This window comes from Curcuma longa, chromosome 2, assembly GCF_044706935.1.
Source record: "Curcuma longa cultivar G26 ecotype Majalengka, Jawa Barat chromosome 2, ITB_CL_G26_1.1, whole genome shotgun sequence".
Taxonomy (NCBI): domain Eukaryota; kingdom Viridiplantae; phylum Streptophyta; class Magnoliopsida; order Zingiberales; family Zingiberaceae; genus Curcuma; species Curcuma longa.
In genome coordinates this window covers 5,243,659-5,255,660 of record NC_133862.1, presented here as the reverse complement: position 1 = coordinate 5,255,660, position 12,002 = coordinate 5,243,659, and the positions used below count along the sequence as shown (strand labels likewise).

The window sequence follows — 12,002 nt, the reverse complement described above, 5'->3', positions numbered from 1 at the left end:
ATATATATATATATATATATATATATATATATATATATATATATATATATATAGTGAATTCCTCTAGATTATAATCAATTACAATTAGTATTTGTGTTGATATTTTTTTTTGCCATTACCCTAGCTTGCATAATGATGCCGGTGCCATAGATGATGTGGCTCTCTCTAAGGTTAAAGTCAAGAGTCAAGCTGGAGTCAAGCCTAAGGCTAACTTGGCAGTGCTAGTATCAATATTTATCTTTTGTGGGTTCATAAAAAAGTTATGCATGTTTCCAAGACACATGACCACATAAAGAGTATTTATAAAGTTATCATAGATGTCCTTGAACCCCTTTTTTCTGCACATAATGCCAAAAGGAAGCAAGAGGAAAGGACATGCGTCAGAGATGGTCTCCTCGTACACTTACATAATGGGAGAGCTCTAGCAAAAAAGAGGGGGGGGGGGGGGACTTCTTCCTCTTCCTCTAAGAGGGAGCTCTTCTTCTTCTCCATGGACTGTGCATTTCAAGTTTTCACCTCTTCTTCAAAGAGGAAGCTCTTCTTCTTCTCAACGGGCTGATTTGATTTTCTAAACTCTTCTTTTTTTTATTCTTTTACATTTTCATTTTTCCTTCCACGGAATACTGACTTGAGCATCGGAGTGGTCTATCGGAGTTTCCCGACACCATTCTCACCTCATGTTGAGTGTATTTCAGGTTCTCATCATCCTCTCCTTCGAGCTCCGCTACGAAGCCGTATATCGAATCGTTTATTGACTGGTGGCTTGACCATCCCGGTATTTAGCCGGAAGACATAATAAACAATATTAAGTTTGATTAATTGTTAGCATAATATCTAGTTAATGATTTGATAAAAAATATTAGTAATATATATGATCGTGTGTGTTGTTGATTCACCATCTATGTGATCTCAAAGAAAATAAAATTAATTTGTATATATTTTATGCGAGTTAAATTTATTATAAGATAGGTCGCTTTAATATTAATTGTGATACTAAATTTTAAACATTGCATTATAGATAAATGTAGTTTAGAAAAAAGAGATTAAAACTAAATGATTTCAAATAATTTTACTGACATGATATATAGGCTAATTACCTTTTAACATGCCATGGAATTAGATTTTGTCAAAAAAAATTTCGAATACACTCTTGTAGAACATTTGTTTTCAAGAAAAACTGTAATTAATTTACTTTTTAACGATATAAAAGAATAGCATATAGAATAATAATATTTTCAAGGTAACAAAGAATTCTCTTAAAAATTTCCTAATGTTGTTCATTAGGTGCATGCATAAATTGATAGGCTTGATTTGCATAAATTGATAGGATTGCATCATGCTTTTGGAGATTGTGCCAAAGGATGCTGGGCATCTGGATTAGCCGCCATATATGCTTCCCGATTTATCCTGGTGGTCGGTGGGAAACTTCCGTGGGATCAGGCCGACAACCCCAGGGATTGAGTCCATGAGACTGACTGGAATTTATCATTTTTTTTAGAGATTGTGTCATGCTCACTGCGCACGCTTGGAACCCAGTACCTTTTACATTTTTGACCGCCGCACGCCAAGAACAACCTTTGCTGAAAACTTAAAACTAACTAGAAGAGGAAAGAAAAACATAGCTAGTTCGGAAATGAATTTATGCTTACCGATTCTAGCTCAAGTTTGGTCGATTCTTTGTTCTGTTCATCCTTTTATTTGCTAAGCTAAAGCGTGGTATCTTCCACTGAACTAACTAACTGAAATTTTTTAATTTACCTTCAGATGATTGTAAAGCCATTGGAGTGGCGAATTTTATTATTTGTTAAAAAAAATATTATCTTCCACTGAAGCTACAAATAGAACTGACCACGAACCAGGGGCGGAGCCACAAGGAAGGTAGGTAGGGGCCACTGCCCCCCCCCCCCCCCCCCCCCCCCCCAATTTTTTGATTTTCATTAAGTTTTTTATTTTCATTAATTTTAATTTATTTTAAAATTAATAATTAATTGTTAAATATTTAAAATGTGGCCCCTCTCTCTCGTGGAAACCTACCTCCGCCCCTGCCACGAATAAAATTCAATCGGACCTATAGGTAAAATAGGTTATTGGGTTAGCTAACCCGAAATAAGAATCAGGTCACCAAGTCAGTTACCTATTGACCTGGTTCAACAGACCAATCCATAATCGGACTGTCCAAGATCTCTAAGCTATTTTAGTCGACTGAATGTGAACCTCGATCGATTGAAATATTGAGTTATTGGGGAGTCATCTTTAGTTGCAGAAGAGTTATTGGGGAGTCATTTAAACTCTCAATTCTAAAATAAAACATTTCTATTTGAACTTTAATCAACTAATTAACTATAGAACTTATATCATAATCAACTAGACTTGGTTTTAGTTGACAAAATTTTTAATGTAGATGATGAAATAAATAATACAAAAAATAAAATTCCATATTAATGCATCCATAATAAATGAAAATAGATTAAAAAATATTCAAGATTGATCCCATCTATGATGAATCATAAATTTAATTTTTGCCATATGATAATTAATTTATTTCTATTTTAGTTATGCATAGAGAATAATTATAATCCTCATTAAGAATAATATATTTTATTTATTTAAAATATTTATTTTTATATTTATTGTCCAGTGAAGTCTATAAAAAGAATTTTGAAATTTTATTTTAAGCAACTTTGAATTAATAAAAATTTTCAATTTAACTTTTTCATTCCTCTACGTGAGATTATTAATTTTTTCTTCGTTTTATCAATTTTATTTGGATTTTTGTAACTTTGGACTGATTTTCAGTTTGTTTGAGTAGTTCTTGTTAATTAATGGACGGGAAGGAAAATGCATGGTTTCAATGCAAGAGCAGGTACGTGACCCTCTTCTTCTGTATCTATTTATTCTATTAAAAGTGAATTTTTTTTATTATCCTCAAAAGAAAGCTCTATGTTGAAAAAAATATCAAAAGACATTTTATCCCAAATTTTATTACCGAATCATCTCTTTTTATTCCTCCTGTTTTACATTGTTACAGCTGCTCCTGTCTGAAACTAGGAGAGGTGAGCCATCGTTGGATAACTTCCAAAGTTAGACGAGCTCTCAGTGATCCGGTGAAGAGCAAGCAGCTCCATGAGCATTTGGAAAACTCAGATGAGAATTAGAACGGAAATGAAGATGGATCTTAATACATCCACTCCTTCAAATCAATTTTTTAGGGTGGGGTGGAGATGGGAAAAGAGTGAAAAGAAGAATTGCTATTATGCATATCTCTGCTCGCTTATTTGGACTTGTTTTTATACCTCGCCCTTGTGTGAGAAGGGGTGCTCATATTTTCCATGTCTTGATTGATAGGACATCACTTAACAAACATGGAGAGGTTCTATTATCATGCTTTGAGGGATATATCATTTCATGTCTCATTGAACCTGTCATTCCATGTTCGTGGAAGAGCACGCCCCATCAGGCATACTTTGGAAGTCATGTCATTCCATGTCTCCTTGATCCTGCCATCTCATGCTTTGAATGTCATATCATCTCATGTTTCTTTAACCTTGCCATCGTATGCTTTGAAAGTCATGTCATTTCACATTCAACTAAGGAGGTCAAGTTAAGAAGGTTGGTAATGTCAAGAAGAGTGAATTGGCTGAGCTCACGAAGTTGGTAGGGTTGAACAGAATTGACTAAGCTAATGAGGTTGGCAGGCCTAAACTGTTGGTGCAATCAGCCATCGATGTTCGTATCTCCACAATGGCATGATATTGTCTACTTTGGGCCTAAGCCCTCATGGCTTTGTTCTTGGGCTCTCCCCAAAAGGCCTCATGCCAATGGAGATATCTTCCATCCTTTTAAACTTATGATCTTTTCCATGTACTTTAGATGTGGGACTATGTTTGCACCATTGCAACCCAACAATCCCCCCCTCAAACAAAGGACCACAGGACTTTTTGCTCGTTGATCCACCTGACCTACTAGGACTTCCACCTAGCCGCAACTAGGACTTTTTGCCCGTCGGTCCACCCGACCTACTAGGACTTCTCACCTGGTGTCTGGTCCTCTTGATTCAGACACGGAAGCACCCACTTCTTTTGTTTAAGGTTCAAACCACATGGTTAGATCTGGATCATGGCTCATCCGGCGGTTAGTCCGGTGAAGAGCGGTCTCGCTCTGATACCACTTGTTGGGTCCAAAAGGATGTTTGTATCTTCACAATGGCATGATATTGTCCACTTTGGGCCTAAGCCCTCATGGCTTTGTTCTTGAGCTCTCCCCAAAAGGTCTCATGCCAATGGAGATATCTTTCATCATTTTAAACTTATAATCTTTTCCATGTGCTTTAGATGTGGGACTATGTTTGCACCATTGCAACCCAACAATAAGGAAAGTCCAAATAAGTTAAGGATGAGTGAATGTTTGGCAAAGTCCTAACTTGTTATTAAGTCAAGGTTTATTTGGACTTTTTTTTACTAATAAGGAAAGTCCAAATAAGTTAAGGATGAGTGAATGTTTGGCAAAGTTCCTAACTTGAGATTAGGCAAAGAAAAGTCCAGACATATTAAGGTGATTGAATGTCTGACAAAGGTAAAAAGTCTACTGAGTGACTAGCAAGTCCAAATAGATTAAGATAACTGGAGGCTTGGCAAAGAAAGATCCTAGGAGAGTAGGTGGTGAGAAATCTTGGAGGAACTTCAAGCATGAAACCTAGTGGGTCAAGTAGACTTACAAGACTGTGGCTTGATCATAAGGGAGTGAACCTTATGTGGTGAAAGTCATGAAGGAATGAACTCTAAGCAAGAGATAAATTGTGTAGATCAAACCTACATGATAAAGTTTGGGTAAGCCTAGTTAGTTAAATAGACTTACATGCATGATTAAACTAGGTTACTTGTTTATATTTAATTATATGTATGTCTTGTAGGAACTGAGAGTTGGAAGCAAGACTAAGGAAGTAAACAGACGCAAAACTAGACATAGTAAGACCAAGTATGGATTGAACCGAACTTGACTCAGGTCAAACTAGATCCAAACAGAATCGGTAGATCGATTGAGTTCGACTAACCGAGTTTGAGTTAAGACCTGGATCGATGATGTGGCATCTGGTTATGTAGATCGATCTCAAGGATTGGTAGATCGATAAACTTAATAACGATGAGATCGTAGATCACGATGAACTTGGTCGATTGGATCAAGTTTTATCTACATTGGTATACCAATAGGCCTTATCGGTAAATCGAAAAAGTACTATAAAAGGAAACCTCGTGAACAATGCTAAAGAATCAATTCTCTACTACTCTTCTACTCTATGCTCGAAGAAAATTGAGAAAGTTCCAAGAGGATTAGGGTTATCCTCTTACTTTCTATTTAAAGATAATCGATTGCAATATTGAAACAATCAATTTTCTTATATTCTCTATTCTCTTTACTATTCATTTTTTTTCCTTTTGTTTTCTCTATCTTTTCTCCAAAGTCTGACTTAAGCTTAAGCATCGAAAGGATCTGGTCAAGATTTACCTTGAACCCCTTCTATCTTCTTCCTTGAATTTTACTGGATCATTGAAGATTTCTATGCTTCTCTACAATAGAGTCCGCCCTAAAGGAAACCAACCTCCTCGAAAGCCCGATGTAAAGTAAGTCGACCTCCTCAAAGCCCGGCTTGCCGAAGACATTCCGATCCAACCTGTATTCATTCAGCCGAAAGTACTAAACTGTGTGATTATTTACATACGGATCAGTCGCTAATTTAATGACCGAAATATTTTTAGTCGCTAAATTCGTCGTTAATCATGGTTTTTTTTGTAGTGGGAGTCATATCAGCTTAATCTTGGACCTAGATCACTCCCTATCAAGACTATTATTCTCATAAATATTCTAATAATAATTCGCCTCCCCTGCATATTTTCAAAGGAACTAAACCCATATGATGTTGATGCATGATGTCATATAAATTCTTTCTGACATAATTAACGTACTTTCTCGTCATCAAACGTGTTATCAAACGTAATATAAAATATTTTTATTATAAATATTGAATCATGCACTTAATAAAAAATACCACAAGAAAAGAAAATTACGTTTCAAAAATAAATTTTTGAAATAGAATTAAAATCCATTTTAAATTTAAATAAAGATTTATTATAGAGTTATTAATTTATTTCATAAATTTTTATAAATAAAAATAATTATAAATTATAAATGAAATATGAGATAAAATGATATTTATTAAAATTTTATTTAAAATTCAAATATAACCCTATTTTCTTACAGTTGACATTGTGAGTTGACTGCAAATTAGTCTCCGCCGCATGGAATAGGTCAACCTTCATAATCTATTCATTTGTATGCATCACCACTTACATCAGTTCTATTGAAGTATTCCATATTCATTAATTAGTACCTAGTGTGGAATTCTAAAACATAATTCCTTATAAATTTGTCTGCTCATCTCTTTCTCTCGATCAGAAGTTCAACAAAAATCAATGGCGAAACTGCAACTGCTACTTCTGCTCTTTCTCTTCTCATTCGCCGCCGCCCCGTCCATGACCGGAGTCGTCGGGATCAACGTCGGACGACTCATCCGCCGCTTGTTCCCCAAGCGACCCTTCAAGCCCAAACCCGACCTCCCCAACCTCCCTCCCCCCAGCAGCCCCCCTCCCCCCAGCAACGCCCCCAGCAACGCCCCCAGCAGCCCCCTCCGCCCCAACAACGCCCCGTCAACGGACGTCCAAACCCTGCTCTACTCCGGCGACTATACGTTCCTCATGGAGCTCGCCATCGGCACGCCGCCTCTCTCCTACTCGGCCATAATGAGTACCGGCAGCGACCTCATCTGGACGAGGTACGTGCCCTGCCACTACTGCGCCTCCCAGCCCACGTCGCTGTACGACCCCTCTCAGTCCTCCACCTACGCCAACTACTCCTGCGATCCGTCTGCGGCGGACTGCAGCTACTACTATGGCTACGGCGATAGCTCCTTCACCCAAGGCTTCCTCGGCTTCGAGACGTTCACCTTCGGATCGGCCGTCGTACCCGACATCGCTTTTGGTTGCGGCAACAACAACAGCGGAGACTTCGACAACTCGTCCGGGATCGTGGGGATGGGGAGAGGGAGCTGGTCGCTGGTGTCCCAACTCGGCTACGGGAGGTTCTCTTACTGTCTCACGCCCTTCGGCGACACCAACACGAGTCCTCTGCTTCTGGGCGACATGGTGACGTTAACCGCGCAGGCGCAATCCACCCCGTTCGTCCCCAACCCGCCGTCTTGGCCCTCCTTCTACTACCTATCATTGCAGGGGATCACCGTCGGCGGGACCGAGCTTCCGATACCGAGCACGACCTTCTCGATCGCGGCGGACGGGACCGGGGGGATGATCATCGACTCCAGCACTACCCTGACCATGCTGGTGGACCCGGCTTATTCGGAGCTGAAGGGAGCGTTCGAGTCGCAGATGAATCTGCCGGTGGCAGATGGATCGGCCTACGGGCTCGACATCTGCTTCGCCTACGGCGGCGAGAATGTGACGGTGCCGGGACTGGTGTTTCACTTCGAGGGGGCGGACATGGAACTACCATCGGATAACTACATCGCGGCGGATTCAAGCGTGGGGTTGCTGTGCGTCGTGGTGGTGGCGAGCTCGGATTTGTCCATCTTTGGCAACTACATGCAGCAGAACATGCACGTGCTGTATGATCTCGTCGGCGAGACGCTCTCGTTCGAGGCGGCGCAGTGCGACCAGCTGTAGCTTACGTGTCCGGCGACGTCTTCTCGTTTCACCACCATGTTATGGTGTATATATATATATATATATATATATATAGAATATAATTAATAAATATTTGGTGAAACGGCTATCGTATTAATTATATGTGATGTAATCAGGGTTGATGATCATATTAAAAATTAATTGTTAGAATAATATCTAGTTAATGATTTGATAAATGATCGTGTGTGTTGTTGATTCACCATATATGTGATCTCAAAGAAAATAAAATTAATTTATACATATTTTATGTGAGTTAAATTTATTATAAGATAGGTCGGTTTAATATTAATTGTGAACCAAATAAATTCAGAAAGGAGAACACTAGTGAACAAACATCTCTGGAAAGCATCCAGAAAGGAGAACACTAGTGAACAAACATCTCCGGAAAGCATCCAGAAAGGAGAATACTAATGAACAAACACCTCCTGCCTATATAGGCCTTGAACTAGCAATCCTGGGTTGTGAACCAAATAAATTCTACATGTTCTTTGTCTTGTCTGTTCATTAACTTTATTTTATATTTTGTTGTGTACTAACTTTGATTGGAAAGAAATAAAGATAATTGATATTCACCTTCTCTATTGATCCCCATTAGTTCTACAATTAGTATTAGAGCATGAGGGCTCTCGATTGTACTAACCGCTAAGGAACACGGAGGCCAGGGATTGAGGGGAGCAAAGGTATAAATGCTTATTTTAAATTTAAGTTTCATATAATTTATTTCAAGTGTGGGATAGATGATACTATAAAAATTAATGTCCTACTCATAAGATTCGAATGGCACAACCAGCGCCCCCGAGGCATAGCTGAGTTGGTTATGACGCAACAGACTTACAGAAAAGGGCAAGAGTTCGAATCCTGACAAAGTCAGGCAATACCCTCCTGCGTCGTGACTAACTGCAGTTTCTCGATTTACCTCCTCACAAATGGTCGTGGGGCCAATCGTGTGGGGCCGCTAAGGTGGCAGATTCCACTTTTTTTTGTAGAAGAATGACACAACAAGCATGCAACAAAGGAGCAATCGATATTAAGAGATCGAAGGGAGTGCATCGTGTACTTTAAATGTCAAAAATCTTGACACTATAAGAACGAGTGCTCGGAGAAGTAGACGAAGAATAAGTCAACAAAATTGTTGGATTAAACCAAATCCCAAGAAGCAAATTACAAGTTGAATGTCTCTTCTCTTCTACAAGAAGCCAAATTCAATTTTACCCCAAGCACCTCTTCATAGATTCATGTACCTCTTCATGAATTCATGCATTAATGCTTTGTTGTTTTCATATCATCCAAAACCCTATAAATATGGATGAGATGTGAGAGTTGTGAGAAGTGTGAGAGTTGTAGCAACAACAAGTCCAATACAAAAAATTCTATTTGCTTCATTAGTCTTCTCCTTTGTCCTCAAATTTCTTAGTCCCTACTTTTCCTCCTTCAATCTCTTCAATCTGGTATCAGAGCCATGGCCAACAATCTTATTTCTCTCGTACCTCGATTCAATGGTGAAAAGTTTGATTATTGGAGCACCCTCATGAAGTTATGTCTTGAATCACAAGATCTATGGTGTGTTATTGAAGAAGGAGTACCAGCGGAGGAAGATCAATTAACCGAGGCACAAAGAAATATTCTGAAGACCAAGAAGCAAAAGGATAGAAAAGCTCTTTTTCAAATTTATCCACTACAAAAAAATAACCATTCTGCAACGAAATCTGCAACGAATTTTAACAAAAAATTCGTCCCAAAAAATTTGGCGACGAATTTTGCAACGAAACGCAATTAGTCGCAACAAAATCGTCGCCAAAAATCTGCGTCGAAAAATCCACATTTGTTGCCATTTTTTGCGACGAAAATAAAAATTCGTCGCCAAATTCGTCGCCAATTGGCGACGAATACATTTTCGTCGCCAATTGGCGACGAAACAAATTCGTCGCCAATTGGCGAATTTTTTAATTCGTTGCTAATTGGCGACGAATTTTTTACAATTCGTCGTCGCCAATTGGCAACGAATACATTTTCGTCGCCAATTGGCGACGAATAAATTTTCGTCGCCAATTGGCGACGAATTTTGGATTTCGTCGCCAATTGGCAACGAATTTTGGATTCGTTGCCAATTGGCGACGAAAATTTATTCGTTGCCAATTGGCGACGAATTATCAATTCGTCGCCAATTGGCGACGAATTTTGTATTTCGTCGCCAATTGGCGACGAATTTGGCAACGAATCATCAATTCGTTGCAAATTACGATAAATAGTAAACTTACGATATATTTGTGACGAACTGATATTCGTTGCTAATTTCGTCGCAAATTGGCGACGAATCCTAAATTCGTTGCAGATTTCGTTGCAAAAAAAAAAAAATTCTCAATGCGATATTCATTTTGGTTATTATCCTGTGTATACAAACAATATCAATCCAATCGGATTGATTCATAAATACATGTTACCTGTAACAAACAAGCATATCAAATCTAATACAAATAAAACAATAACATCCATTCATTTCATCCAAATATCCATAACAAACATAAATCCATAACAACCAAATATCCATAACATCCATAACATGCATAATATACAATCACATAACATCCAACAGTCACATCAGAATCCAACAAATATCTACAATAGACATGGACACATGTCTATAAGTCTGTCCGACCAAACAACCAACCAACCAACAGTCACATGCATCAAAATGCGAAAAATCCATACAAAGTCCTGATACTAGATAAACAAGTCTGAGTATATATGAAGAAAAGATAGAAGAAGAAGATATCATCGAGGTCCGCCGGAAACTCTGCTTGATTCATCGTCACTATCTTGTCTTCGCCTGCATAGAAAAAATAAGATAAAGAGAAAGTATCATTCTTAAAATTAAAACTAATACTAAAACCTATAAATTAAATATGTAAAGACTAACCTTTTTTTTTTGATTTGTTTATAAAAACCTGTGTAACAAAAAAACAAACAGTAATAGGAACTCCTCTGGTGTCGAAGGATGAAGGTAAAGGCACAAAAGTTTCAATTAAAGCTCTTGTCTGAGAATGGTCAAGCAACTCAAACCAGAAGTGTTGAGGTGTATAGTAGTTATCCTTGATAATCCCCTTGAATTGGTTCTCTGTGAGGGTGCCAATATATTCTGATGCATCCATAAAATCAAATCTGACTCCAATTTCTTTAAGTTCTTCTGTGTATTTCGTTATCTTTTCACCCTCCTGTTGGACCGTTAAATCGAGAAACTACAGGAGGGTGAAAAGATAACGGAATACACAGAAGAACTTAAAGAAATTGGAGTCAGATTTGATTTTACGGATGCATCAGAATATATTGGCACCCTCACAGAGAACCAATTCAAGGGGATTATCAAGGATAACTACTATACACCTCAACACTTCTGGTTTGAGTTGCTTGACCATTCTCAGACAAGAGCTTTAATTGAAACTTTTGTGCCTTTACTTTCATCCTTCGACACCAGAGGAGTTCCTGCAAAAATATTCTGACCTGCAGCATCAGTTACCATCCTCTTGCATTCTGCATTTTTCCTGAATCCACAAATTCAAACATATTAACATATATTTCATTAATAATTTTTTTTTAAATCATCAACACTTGTTATAACGTTTAGGGTTTAAGAGGTTTAGGATTTAGGAGGAGGATTTAGGATTTAAGAGGTTTAGGATTTTTGGGTTTAGTTGTAGGTTTTAGGGTTTAGTCTTTAGTCTTTAGGTTTAGGAGGTTTAGGGTTTTTGGGTTTATGTTTAGGATTTAAGAATTAGAATTTAAGATTTATGATTTTTTAAGAGTTTAACATTTTTTGTTTAAGAGTTTACGAGTTTAGGTTTTTATGGTTTAGTGAATTTTTAAGGTTTAGAGGGTTTAGGATTTTTGGGTTTAGTTGTAAGTTTTAGGGTCGTTTAGTGTTTAGTCTTTAGTGTTTAGGAGGTTTAGGATTTTTTGATTTAGATTTAGGATTTACGTACGGTTTAGGGAGTGATAACTTGTACACTTGTCCTACCACATTTATACGATACAATAAATGGTAATAAGATTACAATCTAAATAGCAACATTACCACAATAAAAATACTATGTATTCTACCAAAAATCTAAACCCTAAGTGTAACATTTCTAAGCATCTGAGGTAGAAACTATATATCTTTGATAAGCATCATGAAAATTAACATAGGCAAATTAACCTTAACAGCTAAAATTAACATAGGAAAATTAAAAATTAACCTTGTCAAGGGCTGACCAG

At 37.8% G+C, this 12,002-nt stretch overlaps 1 protein-coding gene across 1 annotated transcript; it reads left to right on the top strand.

The window, feature by feature from the left end:
- The first annotated feature begins 6,467 nt into the window (after window positions 1–6,467).
- On the top strand, window positions 6,468–7,816 carry LOC141816591 (aspartic proteinase nepenthesin-1-like). The gene has a single exon (XM_074704342.1). It carries the CDS (start codon window positions 6,468–6,470, stop codon window positions 7,728–7,730), a length of 1,263 nt encoding a protein of 420 aa, XP_074560443.1. The 3' UTR covers window positions 7,731–7,816.
- The last annotated feature ends 4,186 nt before the right edge of the window (window positions 7,817–12,002 follow it).

Bases quoted from the DNA above. Each gene is read 5' to 3' on its own strand.
- LOC141816591 (XM_074704342.1), top strand. From the start codon at position 6,468: ATGGCGAAACTGCAACTGCTACTTCTGCTCTTTCTCTTCTCATTCGCC.